Consider the following 19267-nt stretch of genomic DNA (forward strand, 5'->3'; position numbering starts at 1 on the left):
TGGGGAAGGGTACCAAAACATATCTGCAGCATTGAAGGTCCTCAAGAACACAGTGGCCTCCATCATTCTTAAATGGAAAAAGTTTTGAACCACCGACACTCTTCCTAGACCTGGCTGCCCGGCCAAACTGAGCGATCGGGGAGAAGAGCCTTGGTCAGGGAGGTGACCAGGAACCCGATGATCACTCTGACAGAGTTCCTCTGTGGAGATGGGAGAACCTTCCAGAAGGACAACCATCTCTGCAGCACTCCACCAATCAGGCCTTTTATGGTAGAGTTTCCAGACGGAAGCCACTCCTCAGTAAAAGCACATGACAGCCCCCTTGGAGTTTGCCTAAAGGCACCTAAAGGACTCTCAGACCATGAGAAAGAAGATTCTCTGGCCTGATTAAACTAAGATTGAAGTCTTTGGCCTGAATGCCAAGCGTCACGTCTGGAGGAAACCTGGCACCATCTCTACGGTGAAGCATGGTGGTGGCAACATCATGCTGTGGGGATGTTTTTCAGCTGCAGGGACTGGGAGACTAGCCAGGATCAAGTGAAAGATGAATGGAGCAAAGTACAGAGAGATCCTTGATGAGAACCTGCTCCAGAGCACTCAGGTCCTCAGACTGGGGTGAAGGTTCACCTTCCAACAGGACAACGACCCTAAGCACACAGCCAAGACAACTCATTAGTTGCTTCGGGACAAGTCTCTGAATGTTCTTGAATTGCCCAGACAGAGCTCGGACTTGAACCCGATCGAACATCTCTGGAGAGACCTGAAAGGCTGTAATCGCTGCCAAAGGTGCTTCAAAGTACTGAGTAAAGGGTCTGAATACTTATGTAAATTAAATAATTTCGTTTTTTATTTATACATTTGCCAAAAATAAATTCTTATTTTGCTTTGTCATTTATAGGGTATTGTGTGTAGATTGAGATTTATTTATTTTTTAATCAATTTTAGAATAAGGCTGTAACGTAACAATGTGGAAAAAGTTAAGCGGTCTGAACACACACACACACACACACACAGAGGTTGAGAAGGGGGTTATAATTTATAAGAGTTAGGTGTGCTCTTGCAGGACAGGCTGTTCAGATTTAAAGCCAGTCAGTCAGGGGTGGGGTGGGGGTGCTTATGTGTCTGATCCAGTGCTGTTGGCAGCTTGGTCTTGCATTTTTATCAGTATTTTCCTAATGGGGAGGAGGGATGGAGGGGGATCAAACCTTATTACAGCGATCATACAGCCTAATAAACCGTTGTGTGTCATCCTGTAAGGAGTGTGTTTGTGTAGGGTTAACCCTGACTGAGGTAACAGGGCTGAATCACCTCAGGAGACTCCAGTAATCTCTAAGTGAGACAACTGTAGTCAGTGAGGAAATCTAACCCCTTTCATTCAATAGAGGTCTACCTCTCCCACTGAAGGGGCACAAGTTGGAACGTGGCATGTTTCTGTTCACGTGATTGTGTGTGTAGGCTACCGCGTGTGTTAGTGTGTGATGGCACCTTGGTTGTGTGTGTGTGTGGTGGCGTCTTGTCGTGTGTGTGTGGTATCCGTTGAAACAGGTATGTGTAAGCAGGTGCCACGTGGTAGTGAATGTACTAAGCTTGAGTGAGGGGCCGTGTGTATTCACAGCTGCCCTGGGGTCTCCGAATGTGTGTTGTGTGTGTGTGTGTGTCGCTCCGGCCACAGTAGCTGTTCTTTCTCCAAACCCACCACTAATTCTCTTGACTTGAGAGCACACATCTGGTCACACGCACAAAACACACATACTGAAACACGACACACACAAACCAGTGGAGGCTCCTCAGAGGATGAAGGGGAAGACCATCCTCAGTGAATTTCAGACATATTTTAATTAAAAAACCATTTTAAAAGTTATCCTTTTTAGATAAATCTATACTAAATATATTAATGTCACCAAATAATTGATTAAAACACACTGTTTTGCAATGAAGGTCTACAGTAGCCTCAACAGCACTCTGTAGGGTAGCAGCATGGTGTAGCCGGAGGACAGCTAGCTTCCGTCCTCCTCTGGGTACATTTATTTCAATACAAAACCTAGGAGGCTCATGGTTCTCACCCACTTTCATAGACATACACAGTAATTTTTTACAACTTCCAGAGGACGTCCTCCAACCTATTAGAACTCCTGCAGCATGAACTGACATTTTTTCCACGCAATCAAAGGTTCAGAGAATGAATCTAGTACTGAAAACGTGAGCTACAGCTAGCTAGCACTGCAGTGCATAAAATGTGGTGAGTAGTTGTCTCAGAGAGAGAAAGACAATAGTTGAACAGTTTTGAACAAATTAATTTCATCAAAAATTAAGGAGAAGCAAGGGATTTCTCCAACAAAAAAAATATATTTCACTTACTTAGCTAACAGATGCAGCTAGCTAGTTTAGCCTACTCTAACCGAGGGATGCTATGTTAGCTAGCTCTTCCAAGTCAAGGTAATCTACCAGAATATGGTTGGGCCTATCATTTGCATTGCTATATTTTTTCCTATTCTTTAATAGTTTGAAACCTGGACGTTTTACTTCATATTATGAGGCATGTCTTAAGCCTTACTTGAAAGTAGCCTATAGCCAAAATCCCACTATAGAAACGTGGAGGCAATTATTTTTGTAAAGACTTTCTCATTTGCTTTCTCCTGTTCTATTGATTTCCTTTCAACTTTCTTTAATTGTCTAGCAGCCAAAGGCATTATCGTAGTCATATTAATTAAAATTAATATACTGTAAGTCGCTCTGGATAAGAGCGTCTGCTAAATGACTAAAATGTAAATGTATACGCAATGCCCACGGAAAAATAAGTGGGTATACGGCGTATACCCTCCTCTACACCACAGTGCACATCAGTCATCGATAATTGAACCTCCGCTATTATTGCGCTTGCCATTGGACACAACGCAACGCGAGCAGTATTGCCGCTTTCATTGATTTCAAAGAAAGCATACCATTAATGGCTGATGGCAATGCCGGATGCCCGATGGCTGTATAGTAAATAAAATGGTAATTCATGATTTCATTGACAAAGCCTTTGAGTCTTATCCTATGAGTATGTTCATATTTAGTCAGTTTTGTCTTTAAAACCAGACTCTCAGACAGGTTTTGGGAATACTATCACAGAGTTCTCCTCATCCTAGATCCGACACGCTCGTTTTTGTTGGCTTGGCCGGGCAGCAGATATTTTCAGCAGCTTTAGTCCTGACAGGAATGCAGCCAGCTGCCTGGACACCCAGCCCATGCTTGTCTTTTTGGTTACCTTGCTGTGGCTGAGTCTGCCGTTGTCTAAATATGGCATCTTATTTTTACCTGTCTGAACACAAACACACACAGCCATACAGTATCTTTCGCCACATTTCATTAACATGTCACATCTGTTAGTTCTGCGGTTGTGTTGAGGGAGAGCTGTTGGGCTACAGGAGTTAGTGTTTGGCTGTTTAGTGTTTTGCTTGTGTGATATGACTTCTGAAGGGAGAGCTTCATTGTTATTTCCAGGAGACAAATTGAAAGCAGTACGCTTGATTTCTCCTGACATGCTCGTGTTGTTACTTAGCACAATGCTATGTACACTGAAAAAATATATAAATGTAAACTGTTGGTCCCGTGGGGGGGGATTACTCAGGAGTATTTCTGTCTATAATAAAGCCCTTTTGTGGGGAAAAACTCATTCTGATTGGCTGGGTCTGGCTCCCCAGTGGGTGGGCCTGGCTGCCAAGTGGTGGGCCTATGCCCTCCAAGGTCCACCCATGGCTGCACCCCTGCCTAGTCATGTGAAATCCATAGATTAGGGCCTAATGCATTTATTTAAATTTACTGATTTCCTTATGAACTTCTATGAACTGTAACTCAATTGTTGCATGTTGGGTTTATTTTAGTTCTGTATATTTTATTTAACCGAGAGAGAGAGAGAGGGAACAGAAGAAACATTCCGACCAAACTTGATTAATATAAATATCAATATACCATCATAACAATGTTTATAATGAATGGAACAAGGCCTTTCTTTTAAGTTGCACTTGAAACTCCCATCCAACAGCCAGAGACATGTTCCATCTAAAAACATAAAAGCACACTTAACTTAATTGTACCTATTACAGTAAACAAGGGCCATTCTCAGGGAGTAGACTAGAGGTCCCCAGGAAAGGAAGGGAGGAGCGTCGGAGAGGCAAGGACCCTGTCTGTCTGGCTGACTGGTGGACTGAGAGCTGAAAGAGGCCCCTGGTTTAATCTCCTGCCTGCCTGCCTGCCGAGGGAGCGTCAGATGGCTCTGACAGAGATAGACCAGCCCAGCTCACTGAGCACAGGCAACAATTAAAGCTCCAGATTAAGCGATTTTTGGACTACTGAAAGCTGCTCTGTTCATTTCTCTTCCTCCTTCTTCTGGTTCATCTCTATACTGGGATTCCTTCCTCCCCCAGCGTAATGGTACTGGCAGAACATACAGTACATATATGTTTGTGGATAGCTTGAGTAGACCTGCTGTGTGTTTGTGTTGATACGTATTTGATATATTTTCATGGAATACATAGCCTACAGGTGTATTTATTGGCTTGTCAACATAGTAAGAACATTGTTCAACCTGAGTGACTGGGATCTTGTGGGAAAACACTGGTGTTGTTTGGCCCTCCTCCCCCAACGTGCGCGTGAGCAAACACACTTCCAGTCCCAAGCAGAGCATACAGAGACAATGATAGGAAATACATTAGTAGGACCTCCATTGTATCTCCCCATACATCCTCATTTCCTGTATAGGAGTCAGAGCGGGTGGTTGTGGTGGTGCTGGAGAGGGGAAACTCCTGCCGCTCTCCTCCTCTCCCTGGGCCAGGGTGGGCACCCCCTGGAGGGGCTAGAGGAGTGGGAGGTCTGTCTGGGTCTATCCCCAGGCAGAGAGGGCCTAATCCAGCTCCCTTCTGCTGCCTGTCTGCCTGCCTGCCTGTATGGTTGGCTCACTGCCTGGTTGACAGTGGTTGGATGGCTTCCTGACTGGCTGGCTGGCTTACTGGCTGGCTTACTTACTGACTGTCTGGCTGGATGGCTGTCTCTCTAGCTCTAATCACAAGACCACTGTGTGACATTAAACTTTGTCTGCTGCTTCTATCCCCTGTAATGGTGTAAACAATGGCTTGGGGACCACATGGCTGTCTGTCCTGCCGTCAGTTGGATGTGTGTAGCGTTATGCTGTGACCTGTCTCTTTTTACCTCAGCCAGACCACTGTCCTGGCTGTGTGTGTTCATGGATGTGTGGCGCTTTATACTATGACCCGTCTCTGTAGGCCTACCTAACCTCCCCAGGGCTCCAGACTAACCCTTACCCTACCTGACCTCCTCCCCATTTCAGATTGTCAGTGATGTGTACACCGAGGAACTTTAAGCTTTTCACCTTCTCCACTGTGGCCCTGTTGATTTAGATGGGGGTGTGCTCCCTCTGCTGTCTCCTAAAGTCCACGATCAGTTCCTTTTTGTTTTGTTGACACGGGAGAGGTTGATTTCCTGGCACCACTCTGCCAGGGCCCTTACCTGCTCCCTATAGGCTGTCTCGTCATGGTTGGTAATCAGGCCTACCACTGTTGTTGTCTGCAACGTAATTATTGAGTTGGAGGCATGCGTGGCTGTGCAGTCATGGGAGGACAGGAGGGGGCTGAGCACACACCCTTGTGGGGCCCCTGTGTTGAGGATCAGCGTATTGGATGTGTTGTTGCCTACCTTCACCACCTGGGGGCAGCACGTCAGGAAGTGTAGGACCCAGTTGCACAGGGCGGGTTTCAGACCCAGGGCCCCAAGCTTAATGATGAGCTTGGAGGGTACTATGGTATTGAAGGCTGAGCTGTAGTCAATGAAAAGCATTGTTACATAGGTATTCCTCTTGTCCAGATGGGATAGGGCAGTGTGCAGTGCGATGGTGACTGCGTCATCCGTGGATCTATTGGGGCGGCATGCGAATTGCAGTGGGTCTAGGGTGTCGGGTAAGGTGGAGGTGATATAATCCTTAACTAGTCTCTCAAAGCACTTCATGATGACAGAAGTGAGTGCTACGGGGCGATAGTACCTAACCTCTTCCCCAGGGCTCCAGACTAACCCTACCTAACCTCTTCCCCAGGGCTCCAAGACTAACCCTACCTAACCTCTTCCCCAGGGCTCCAAGACTAACCCTACCTAACCTCTTCCCCAGGGCTCCAAGACTAACCCTACCTAACCTCTTCCCCAGGGCTCCAAGACTAACCCTACCTAACCTCCTCCCCAGGGCTCCAGACTAACCCTACCTAACCTCTTCCCCAGGGCTCCAGACTAACCCTACCTAACCTCCTCCCCAGGGCTCCAAGACTAACCCTAACCCTACCTAACGTCCTCCAGGACTCCAGACTAAACCTAGCCCTACCTAACCTCCTCCCCAGGGCTCCGGACTAACACTACCTAACCTCCTCCCCAGGGCTCCGGACTAACACTACCTAACCTCCTCCAGGACCACAGACTAACCCTAACCCTACCTAACCTCCTCCCCAGGGCTCTAGACTAACCCTAACCCTACCTAACCTCCTCCCCAGGGCTCCAGACTATCCCTAACCCTACCTAACCTCCTCCCCAGTGCTCCAAGTCTAACCCTAACCCTACCTAACCTCCTCCCCATGGCTCCAAGTCTAACCCTACCTAATCTCCTCCCCAGGCTAATTGCGAGCTTGCATAGGAAGTATCTGGTTCGTGAGACTACTCTGTACCTGAGCCCGACTACTGACCATGTACATTGGTACATCCGCTGTACTGACCCTCACACCCATCTCTACCTCTCTCTCTCCCTCTCTCCTTCCCTCCCCAGGTGTGCCACCACTCAGACTGCCAGGACCTGAACAACAAGAGCCCTCTTCACCTGTGTGAGTCATGTGACTCCCGCTGCCACCTGGAAGACACAGACAACATGCACTTTGACCGACACCCCCGCTTTGACCTGCAACCCCAAGGTACACAACATTACCCAGTACCCACCACAACAACAGCTTCACACCCAGACTTCCTCCCCACTAGTTTGTATACATTTAGTGCCCAATCCTACACTCAGGTCAGGTTATATGACAGGTCAGGTTTTAACTCCCAGAGCAACGCTTGCGTCAAGTCTTTTGAGTCAAAGAAATAGATTCCCCTCGACCATACGGGTGGCAGGTAGCCTATCGAGCGTTGGGCCAGTAACCGAAAGGTTGCTTGTTTGAATCCCAGAGCCGACAAGGTGAAAAATCTGTCGATATGCCCTTGAGCAAGGCACTTAACCCTAATTGCTCAAGGGTCGTTGATAATGGCAGACCCTGGCCATGACCCCACTCTCCGAGGGTGCCTCAGTGAGAGTTGAGATATGCAAAGAACACATTTACAATTCACACATGCGTATTAATACACACTTAAGGCCTCCTGTAGCTCAGTTGGTAGAGCATGGCACTTGCAACGCCAGGGTTGTGGGTTCGTTTCCCACGGGGGGCCAGTATGAAAAATGTATGCACTCACTAACTGTAAGTCGCTCTGGATAAGAGCATCTGCTAAATGACTAAAATGTAAATGTTGTACATGTGTGAAATGGGACAAATACTGTATAAGCAAATTATTGTTATTGTTACATGCATGAAAATAAACACTAGCACATCTTCCTGTTCCACCACTGACTTCCCTCCACCCGTGATTTTTATCTTAAACTGGGTTCATGGCCTGAAGATATGAGACTGTCTGTCATGCAATGACGGCTTCTAGGCTCATTGAACTGATGTTAGTCGTGACAGCAAGAACGTTTTGAATTTCCTGTTAACATTTTGTCAGGCTAGATTAAACTGGAAGTACCTGTGTTATTAAGGAAAGTGTTATTAAAGAGTAGTATTAAAGATCTCTAAGATATTCTGTGTAACCCCCCTGTGTAAGGTTCCATCCTGGCCCGGAACGTGTCGACGCGCTCCTGTCCCCCCCCCATCAGCCCCCCCTCTGACCTGGAGGAGGAGGAGGAGGAGGAAGGGGGCAACAACCGAGGGTATGTCACTCCTGGTTATGCCTATGATTTATTACATTGTCTATCTGTCTCATGGCGCTTGTCACTTTGGTTTAAAATACAAAATGGACACTAGATCAGTGAGGAGTGTCCTCTTTGACAGCACTGATCTATTAATATACAATAGTCGTGGTAATGCTTAAATTAGTGTTGACCTGTTATTCCATAGATCAGGGATCATCAACTACACTGCTCAAAAAAATTAAGGGAACACTTAAACAACACAATGTAACTCCAAGTCAATCACACTTCTGTGAAATCAAACTGTCCACTTAGGAAGCAACACTGATTGACAATAAATGTCACATGCTGTTGTGCAAATGAAATAGACAACAGGTGGAAATTATAGGCAATTAGCAAGACACCCCCAATAAAGGACTGGTTTTGCAGGTGGTGATCACAGACCACTTCTCAGTTCCTATGCTTCCTGGCTGATGTTTTGGTCACTTTTGAATGCTGGCGGTGCTTTCACTCTAGTGGTAGCATGAGACGGAGTCTACAACCCACACAAGTGGCTCAGGTAGTGCAGCTCATCCAGGATGGCACATCAATGCGAGCTGAGGCAAGAAGGTTTACTGTGTCTGTCAGCGTAGTGTCCAGAGCATGGAGGCGCTACCAGGAGACAGGTCAGTACATCAGGAGATGTGGAGGAGGCCGTAGGAGGGCAACAACCCAGCAGCAGGACTGCTACCTCCGCCTTTGTGCAAGGAGGAGCACTGCCAGAGCCCTGCAAAATGACCTCCAGCAGGCCACAAATGTGCATGTGTCTGCTCAAACGGTCAGAAACAAACTCCATGAGGGTGGTATGAGGGACCGACGTCCACAGGTGGGGGTTGTGCTTACAGCCCAACACCGTGCAGGACGTTTGGCATTTGCCAGAGAACACCAAGATTGGCAAATTCGCCACTGGCGCCCTGTGCTCTTCACAGATGAAAGCAGGTTCACACTGAGCACATGTGACAGACGTGACAGAGTCTGGAGATGCCGTGGAGAACGTTCTGCTGCCTGCAACATCCTCCAGCATGACCGGTTTGGCGGTGGGTCAGTCATGGTGTGGGGTGGCATTTCTTTGGGGGGCCGCACAGCCCTCCATGTGCTCGCCAGAGGTAGTCTGACTGTAATTAGGTACCGAGATGAGATCCTCAGACCCCTTGTGAGACCATATGCTGGTGCGGTTGGCCCTGGGTTCCTCCTAATGCAAGACAATGCTAGACCTCATGTGGCTGGAGTGTGTCAGCAGTTCCTGCAAGAGGAAGGCATTGATGCTATGGACCGCCCGTTCCCCAGACCTGAATCCAATTGAGCACATCTGGGACATCATGTCTCGCTCCATCCACCAACGCCACGTTGCACCACAGACTGTCCAGGAGTTGGCGGATGCTTTAGTCCAGGTCTGGGAGGAGATTCCTCAGGAGACCATCCGCCACCTCATCAGGAGCATGTCCAGGCGTTATAGGGAGGTCATACAGGCACGTGGAGGCCACACACACTACTGAGCCTCATTTTGACTTGTTTTAAGGACATTACATCAAAGTTGGATCAGCCTGTAGTGTGGTTTTCCACTTTTAATTTTGAGGGTGACTCCAAATCCAGACCTCCATGGGTTGATAAATTTGATTTCCATTGATAATTTTGTTATCAGCACATTCAACTATGTAAATAAAAAAGTATTTAATAAGATTATTTCATTCATTCAGATCTAGGATGTGTTATTTTAGTGTTCCCTTAATTTTTTTGAGCAGTGTAGATTCAGCCGCGGGATTATATTTTCTTGAGCGGATGGTCAGGGGGCCTGAACATAATTACAAATAATTTGTAGACTGTAAATTGACTTCAAGAAGCCCAAACAGATATAATATTTGACTAAAGCATAATAATTTCAAACCTTGCTTACATTTTGTATACGATCACATATATCTATATTTTATACATGGGAATACTTTAGAACTTGATTTCCAAAATTAAAATCCTTTGGAGCTGATTTGCTCAGAACTTAGGGGGCTAAATAATATCACATACGGCCCACCAGTTGGGGAATCTTGGCATAGATGTTCAATTACACTATGTGCATATGACTGGGTTTTTTTTTCTTCCAGGGAGCGTAAAGCTGGGGGCCTGAAGTTGGTGAAGAAGAAACCACGGCGACGGCACACCGATGTGAGTATTGATACAGACAATATACGCCCCTTAGGAAACCACATCACTCCACCTTAGCTCCTAATAGTATTGGGTCACCCAATACTATTAGGAGCTATGTTGGTCAAAACATAGCTGTCTTATTGTATGTGGTGGAAAGTTAATTGTATGATGATCACAGTGCCAACATGACTACAGGCTTCATGCTGTTAGTATACCACTGAAAATGGCAACAATTCTCAGCAGAGGCCGGGGACCCACACACCACACACACATATACACAGTACCAGTCAAAAGTTTGGACACCTACTCATTCAAGGGTTTTTCTTTATTTTTAGTCTTTTCTACATTGACATCAAAACTATGTTATAACACATATGGAATCATGTAGTAACCCAAAAAGTGTTAAACAAATCAAAATATATTTTATATTTGAGATTCTTCAAATAGCCACCCTTTGCTTTGATGACAGCTTTGCACGCATTCACTCAACCAGCTTCACCTGGAATGGTTTTCCAACAGTCTTGAAGGAGTATGCTGAGCACTTGTTGGCTGCTTTTCCTTCACTCTGCCATCCGACTCATCCCAAACCATCTCAATTGGGTTGAGGTCGGGGGATTGTGGAGGCCAGGTCATCTGATGCAGCACTCCATCACTCTCCTTATTGGTAAAATAGCCCTTACACTGCCTGGAGGTGTGTTGGGTCATTGTTCTGTTTGAAAAACAAATGATAGTCCCACTAAGCCCAAACCACATGCTGGTTAAGTGTGCCTTGAATTCTAAATAAATCACAGACAGTGTCACCAGCAAAGCACCCCCACACCATAACACCTCCTCCTCCATGCTTTACGGTGGGAATTACACATGCGGAGATCATCCGTTCACCCACACAGTGTCTCACAAAGACACAGCGGTTGGAACCAAAAATCTCAAATTTGGACTCCAGACCAAAAAACACATTTCCACCGGTCTAATGTCCATTGCTCGTGTTTCTTGGCCCAAGCAGGTATTTTCTTCTTATTGGTGTCCTTTAGTAGTGGTTTCTTTGCTGGAATTCGACCATGAAGGCCTGATTTACGCAGTCCCCTCTGAACAGTTGATGTTGAGATGTCTGTGACTTGAACTCTGTGAAGCATTTATTTGGGCTGCAATTTCTGAGGCTGGTAACTCTAATGAACTTATCCTCTGCAGCAGAGGTAACTCTGGATCTTCCTTTCCTATGGTGGTCTTCATGAGAGCCAGTTTCATCATAGCGCTTGATGGTTTTTGCGGCTGCACTTGAAGAAACTTTCAAAGTTCTTGACATTTTCCGTATTGACTGACCTTCATGTCTTAAAGTAATGATGGACTGTCGTTTCTCTATGCTTATTTGAGCTGTTCTTGCCAGAATATGGACTTGGGTCTTTTACCAAATAGGGCTAGCTTCTGTATACCCCCCCTACCCTGTGACAACACAACTGATTGGCTCAAACGCATGAAGAAGGAAAGAAATTCCACAAGTTAACTTTTAAGAAGGCACACCTGTTAATTGAAATGCATTCCAGGTGACTACCTCATGAAGCTGGTTGAGAGAATGCCAAGAGTGTGCAAACCTGTCAACAAGGCAAAGGGTGGCTATTTGAAGAATGTCAAATATAAAATATATTTTGATTTGTTTAACACTTTTTTTGGTTACTACATGATTCCATATGTGTTATTTCATAGTTTTGATGTCTTCACTATTATTCTACAATGTAGGAAATAGTAAAAATAAAGAAAAACCTTTGAATGAGTAGGTGTGTCCTAACTTTTCACTGCTACTGTATATATAATGGTCTCCAATGGTTCGTCCCTGAGTGTTTTTGGTCAGTCAGCCTGCATGGTAAAGGGCCTCCATGTGGATCTACTGCGAGAGAAATCACTACAGGAGCTCTGGCCTCTTCAGTTTTACAGCCATGAACTTATATTGTCTGTCGCCCCCTGCAGGACCCCAGCAAGGAGTGCTTCAGCCTCAAGTTTGATCTGAACGTGGACATTGACACAGAGATCGTCCCCGCTGTGAAAAAGAAGACCCTGAGGTGAATTGGTAGTGGGCTGAATAAATAGGAATGATTGTGACCGATTTGTGTCATTCTGTTTAAGGTCTGGTCTGACTTTGTCCAAGGCATGGGATCATAGACATACAATATAATAATGCTCCATTTGATTATTTGCATAAACATATGGTGTGAGTGGTCTCTGTTGACTCTCAGTCCTGTGTTTACATAACTGTATTGGGTGAATGGTCTATACTCTGTGTTAATTCTGTTCTCTCTGTCCTGTGTGTTCCTCTATTCCAGGGAGGTGCTGGGCCCTGTGTTTGAGCGTAAAGGTATTGAGTTATCCCGGGTAGATCTGTTCCTAGACCAGTCCAACACTCCACTGTCCCTGAACTTTGAGGCCTACCGCTTCGGGGGCCACTATCTCAAGGTCAAAGGTAAGAGTCCACCAGAACACCACATCTAATTTTGTTTTCCTCCAGCTTCACAATGAATAGAATAAAATAACTTTCTTTCCCCAGTGAATCTACCTCTGTCTGTGGAAGTATGGGTGTTTTTGATTCTAAGCAAACCAAGGTACAATGTGTTTCAACTTTTGATTACTACCCTGCACTGAAAACTACATTTTAAGGGTTGACGAAATATGAAACAAACACCAATCTAATGAATTTGCCTTTATTAGAGAATATTTGGCTTCTGTTTGTACCCCCTAGCATAAACAATGTCTGGGTGGGACAGATGGCAGGGCCTCAGTTTCCTGTCTCTCTCTTGATTCAGAGGAAACTGGACAGGGCATCCCCCATCTTGGATCCCTGTAGGAGACTGTGGCCTTTTCTCATTTGGGCAAAAAGTCAGACCTCCAGCCTATCTCCTCCGTCCTTTCTCCTCCCAGACCCTCAAACCCATAAGTGGTTTAGTAGTCGAGGAGAAGTCAATTCGTTAGTAGGCGAACGGATGAGTGTTCTCCCGTCCTCGATAGCTACCTTTTATTGAGGATAGTCATGTGTATCTTACCGGAGTCCCTCGCAGAAGAGTTTTGAAATCTGCCACACCCGCTTTGAATCAGCTTTTGCTTTGTCGGAGGAGAAAAGCATACAGACGTTTAAAAACAACATACTACTTATCGTTTAATCTATAAAATGTCTTGCACAACTAACTTCATTTGTTTTTCACTTTACACATTTATTTTGGGATCTACCCCTGTAAACATTATTTGCCTGATAACGCGCGAGTGGAGAAGGAGTCTGATTTCATACAAGCGCATTTTCGTCCACTTTCCCTCTCCTCGCCGCCTCTCCTTGATTACCTTGGCCCTTTTTCAAAAGGAGGTGAGAGAGGACGCAGGAGTTGAGCAAATCCAATTGAGAAAAGGCCTATATCTGTAGCAGCGGCCTTTGGATCAAAGACTCATAGACAGGTTAGCTGAGAACGTCACGAAAACAGCGCGCACGCTTCTATGGGCCAGAAGGCTGTGTTGTGATTCTGGATGGCCAGATAGCTAGCAACAATGACATGAGGGAAATCGTAGGTGGCTCGTTTCAGTTAGTTTTATCTTGTTCTTAATGTCTTGTTTTGGGGGTGTTTTCTAGACTGGAAGGGAAAGGTGATACCTAGTCAGTTGCAAAAACGGAATGCTTTCAACTGAAATGTGTCTTCCGCATTTAACCCAAACCCTCTGCATCAGAGAGGTGGGGGGGGCTGCCTTAATCGACATCTACATCATCGGCGTCCGGGGAACAGTGGGTTAACTGCCTTGCTTAGGGGCAGAACATTTTACATGTTTACATTTTAGTCATTTAGCAGACGCTCTTATCCAGAGCGACTTACAGTTAGTGAGTGCATACATTTTCCATACTGGCCCCCCGTGGGAATCGAACCCACAACCCTGGCATTGCAAGTGCCATGCTCTACCAACTGAACTACAGGAGGCCCTGTAGAACAACAGATTGTCAGCTCGGGGATTCGATCCAGCAACCTTTCGGTTACTGGCCCAACACTCCTACCCGCCAGGCTAGCAACTCATCCAATTCAATCTGCAGCTAATAAGCCAATCTTAAAAGCTAGCCTTGTAGTATAATATTTTCCCAATCTAATGTTTAAAAGGGGATCCTGTTTTGGAGCCTGAGGAGAGAGAACTTCAACAGGAAGCTAGTCCTGAAATAAATAAATATTGATACCGTTTTTGAGATGTACTTCTCTATTACAACTACCTACCTTCAATAAGAGAATTATAACACACAAAGCTAACCCTCAATGTTGGTTCCTCCTCAGCACGGCCGGGTGATGAGCTGAAGGTGCAGCAGGGAGTGAAGGACCTGCGCTCGCTCAGTCTGCCCAACATGAAACCCTCCTCTGGGGGTCAGAGCCCCTACATCCTCACCCCGGGCAGCGAGAGGGTGGAGCACGGCTCCCTGGGACGCAAAGAGAGCAACGTCGACCTGCTGGTCAGTGCAGCCTCTACTACAGTATGTGTTCACTCACACACTGCAACTGATGTACATCAAATCTCTCTCTCTCTCACGCACACCATGGGTCAATATACAGTATCACACAAACAGTATAAGCACAGAGTTCAGGTGGGCCTTTGCACTTCAGCAAACAAAGGAAAGGAGGGGTGCTCAACAACAACAGAAATCATGAAAGGTTTACCAAGAAAAACTTCCAAAATGACTAATTCAAGGTAGAAAGGAGTTGGAGCACTCAACAAAAAAATGACTTAATTCTACAGGATGCGAACAGGTTACGGACGTTACCACTACAGGAGCTCAGTATAAGCACACTTCAACTATAAATCCTATCAGATTTATACACACCTACAACCCGTTGTGACTAGATGGAGTACAGCTACGACCGGTTGTGACTAGATGGAGTACAGCTTCGAACGGTTGTGACTAGATGGAGTACAGCTTCGAACGGTTGTGACTAGATGGAGTACAGCTTCGACCGGTTGTGACTAGATGGAGTACAGCTACGACCGGTTGTGACTAGATGGAGTACAGCTTTGACCGGTTGTGACTAGATGGAGTACAGCTACGACCGGTTGTGACTAAATGGAATACAGCTACGACCGGTTGTGACTAGATGGAGTACAGCTTCGACCGGTTGTGACTAGATGGAGTACAGCTTCGACCGGTTGTGACTAGATGGAGTACAGCTACAACTGGTTGTGACTAGATGGAGTACTGCTTCGACCGGTTGTGACTAGATGGAGTACTGCTTCGACCGGTTGTGACTTTTCGTAGCAGGTTAGGAGAACATTTTTGCTAACCCTAACCCTTTTCAGAACCTTAACCTAATTCTCCTAACCTGTTACGTTAATTCTCCTAACTACCCCATCATCTCTTAAACATCTTGAAACTTTAGATGTCACTTCCTACCACTTTCCATAATCTCACCCTTTATCCCACGATGCCTTCATGAAGTGGATCATTTTAGGAAGTGGATGATAATCCAGTCATTATCATAACCTCATTTTTCATTACCTCGCTAGCTTTCATCCCATCGGAACACTTAAACTCTGCTTTCCTCATAACCCTTGTGCTGTGCCAGCCACCTCTATAACCTTCAAGCCCTGCTGGGTAGGCTGGTGACCTCCTACAAGAAGAGGCTCTGCCACTAGCTGCTTACTCTGACTGACAGGAAGGACCAGGTAGTGTTCACTTTGGCCTGCAGGAGAGGTGCTGAGAGAGGGAGTCTGCTGGACCAGGGGGAACTGGCACCCTGCTTCACCCTGTGTTAATAGACAGTGAAAGAGGCTATAATTATAAGGTTTGGTGTCCTGTCTGTCTCATTCTGTACTGCAGTTATTCTCCGACTGACTCAAACCTACATTCTGAGATGTTGTCATTTAGTCAACTTTGCTGGAAGAAAATAAGATTGTGGGATTGTCCATTGCCTTCTCAGTATAATCTCGGAACCCAGAACAACATTTCATGAGCGACTACTTTCAATATGAAAATAGCATGCTCTTTTTGTGCTATACTCTTTCGCTGCTTGTGCACATTGCTTTGAAATATTGGTAACTGTCAGTGGGTGTGAACTGTGGAGAACCCTGCAGGCAAGTCTAGACCCACTCAGCACTCACACACTCAGGTGAGACGGGGTACCATTGCATGCACTGAAAACGTGGGTGTGATGTCATTGCGGCCGTGCCCCTGCGCTAGGAAACGGGTAGAGCCTGGGAGGATAACTGAGGTTGCTGTAATTTAGGACAACTGCTCATTTAGAAAACAGCGTATGTGGCATCGATATGAGTCAAGAACATTTGTTCCACTGTCAAAATTGACTACAAAGTGTAAATAGTATAATGTTGGTCATAAAGTTAGTCCCATCCAAAACAGAGATATGTGAGACTTGTGGTCGTGACTGCATCACAATTTAAATGAAGGTTGGATTTGTTTCAATCATGCCCACAGCTGGCAGCACACAATTAATCATCAATTCGGAGTGCAGCTGCACACCACCCATTTGTAATGCCCATGGTAAATTTGGGTTGACTTTGGATGTCCCTATGGGGCTAGTTAGGAATCATCGGTAAATTACACAATGTACATGGGACAATATGTTAAAATTCCAATAGCTCTAAATTTCAATGACTTAACCTCAAACCAACTATAAATTGTAGAAATTCCAATAAAAATAGGTGTGCACCATGAAATTATTTTCTAATTTACATTGTGTAATTTATTGATGGTCCCTAACTAGCCCCAGAGAGAGGCTATCCAAAATCAACTTTGCAACGGTCGCACACCAGACGGCTGAAGTTAATTGGCTAAATAATTTGGCTAACTCTTCCCACCTGCGAACACACACACTTAGTAATGTAATCTGATTACTTGTTCTGGAGGCAGCGTGGTCACTAGCTGGCACAGCCACAAAGTCATAAAATCAGATGATTTTAAACCTAACCTTAACCACAATGTTAACCCTAATGCCTAACCCTAAATTAAAGCTAAATTTAGTTTTCATTAATTTTTACAATGTAGTCAATTTTGACTTTGCAGCTGGCCCATCTAGCGGAAATCACTCAGTTCTGCCTCAAGGACAAGACTCATCTAAATAAACGTCAACCTGCTTAGAAGAAGACAAAAATGAATATTACCAATTGAAGACATCTATTGCTGCATAAATCAATCTTAGGTTACATAGCTGGCCATAGATGTTGCATTTTACTTAATGGGTTGGTTCTGGATGCTTATACTACATATAATAATATGATTAGGATATATCTTTACATACAACCAAAACAGAGTGTGTCAGATTTCCAGTCATTCCAATTAATTTAATACCCCTCGGTCTTCAAGAATAGGACTTGGAAATATGGTATTGTGGAGTAACTACAATGTTATTTCTCCTATCACAGCCATTTAACTCTAACTGTTTTAAAGTCACCATTGGCCTCATGGTGGAATCCCTGAGTAGTTTCCTTCCTCTCCGACAACTGAGTTAGGAAGGACGCCTGTATCTTTGTAGTGACTGGCTTTATTGATACACCATCCAAAGTGTAATTAATAACTTCACCATGCTCAAAGGGATATTCAATGTCTGCTTTTTTTATTTATTTTTCATCTACCAATCGGTGGCCTTTGCGAGGCATTGGAAAACCTCCCTGGTCTTTGTGGTTGAATCTGTGTTTGAAATTCTCTGCTCGACTGAGGGACCTTACAGATAATTGTATGTGTGGGGTATAGCGATGAGGTAGTCATTCAAAAATCATGGGAAACACTATTATTGCACACCGTGAGTTATGTGACTTGCTAAGCAAATTTCTACTCATGAACTTATTTAGGCTTGCCATAGCAAAGGGGTTGAATACTTATTGACTCAAGACATTTCAGCTTTTCATTTTTTAGACATTTCTAAAAACATAATTTCATTTTGACATTATTGGGTATTCTGTGACACAATCTCAATTTAATCCATTTTAAATTCAGGCTGTAACACAACATTTTGAAAAAGTCAAGGGGTGTGAATATTTTCTGAGGGCACTGTAGCTTGGACTGTAGCCTACAAAAGCCAATTCCTGCTCTTTTCCCGTGATCCATCAAACACATTTGGTATCATAGTGGTCTCTGACTTGTGGACAGACTCTCTCAGGCGCAACCAACTTGCACCTTTTATCAATGCAGATTTTTTTTTTATGTCATTGAGAAAACCGAAAGGTGTAAAAAAAATATTTTTGCAAACATCCTTTCTGAATTAAAAAGTAATCCTAGAAGTAATCATCTCGTTTTTCAAAAGTATCTAATCTGCTTACAATATTTTTGCTGCTAACGTAATGGATTAGAGTACAAAAATAAAATGTAATCCTTTTACTCCCCAGCCCTGCCTACACCTAGTTTAGGGTACTTATGGCCAGACCTACAGCAGTGTGCCATCAGAGCACAGGGTCTTATCGAGAGTTATAGATTAACAATAGAACACACTGCAGGTGTTTTATGGATGCTGCCTGCCTGCCTGCCTGCCTGCTCTGTATCGTACAGAGGACTTTTCTCCAGGTAGTTTAGATGTTTGTCTAGCAGCAGGATACAGCTCGGCATAACGGTGAATTGTGCCAGGCAGGCTTCAAAGTAAAGCACTGCTTCTCTTAAAAGGAACGTCCTTTGTGTATGAATGAGATATTACACATTTATAATAGTATGTGTGCTATCAAGCTTGGAATATTATAGGTACTTGCAGCCTATGATTGGTGGAAAATATTTGATCTATAATTGGCCATGTTTTGATGCATCCTTTTGATGCCCTTCCCTTTGTAGGTGTTAATACCTTGTACTTAATCTGACATTAAATGTTTTCACATTGACATTAATCGCAAATAAGGATTATGCCTTAAACCCATTTCCACCTTCAAATTACCGTCGCCACTGTTGGCGTTTCTCACTAGATGGGATGGGTACATTATCGTGTGATGGCACGTAGACACTAGATACTCAACCTCCCATCAAATTCTGTGCCACACAGTCCCAGTGCCACCCCCATGCCCAGACAGAGTTTAGCACTAACCCTCTGCCTACCTACCTAGCTAGCTCCGAGGTAGAGGTTCTCCTGGCTCCAGAGGTACTGGGTGAAGATTACTGGCCCCTTTGAAAGACCCATGGCACAATTG

The 19267-nt window shown here is 44.9% G+C and overlaps 1 protein-coding gene across 3 annotated transcripts in view; it reads left to right on the forward strand.

The window, feature by feature from the left end:
* LOC121537975 (pleckstrin homology domain-containing family G member 5) overlaps positions 1-19267 on the forward strand; it is a 94752-nt gene that overhangs the window by 39068 nt on the left and 36417 nt on the right. For 2 of the 3 annotated variants that reach the window (XM_041845663.2, XM_041845666.2), the window contains 6 exons: positions 6803-6944; positions 7885-7990; positions 10105-10165; positions 12110-12201; positions 12463-12599; positions 14434-14627. In XM_041845663.2, the coding sequence (XP_041701597.1) occupies positions 6803-6944; positions 7885-7990; positions 10105-10165; positions 12110-12201; positions 12463-12599; positions 14434-14627 (732 nt within the window). The remainder of the gene's footprint in view (positions 1-6802; positions 6945-7884; positions 7991-10104; positions 10166-12109; positions 12202-12462; positions 12600-14433; positions 14628-19267) is intronic. The other variant, XM_041845664.2, reaches the window with a different exon arrangement.

The sequence above is a fragment of the Coregonus clupeaformis genome, chromosome 24, assembly GCF_020615455.1.
Source record: "Coregonus clupeaformis isolate EN_2021a chromosome 24, ASM2061545v1, whole genome shotgun sequence".
Classification (NCBI taxonomy): Eukaryota; Metazoa; Chordata; class Actinopteri; order Salmoniformes; family Salmonidae; genus Coregonus; species Coregonus clupeaformis.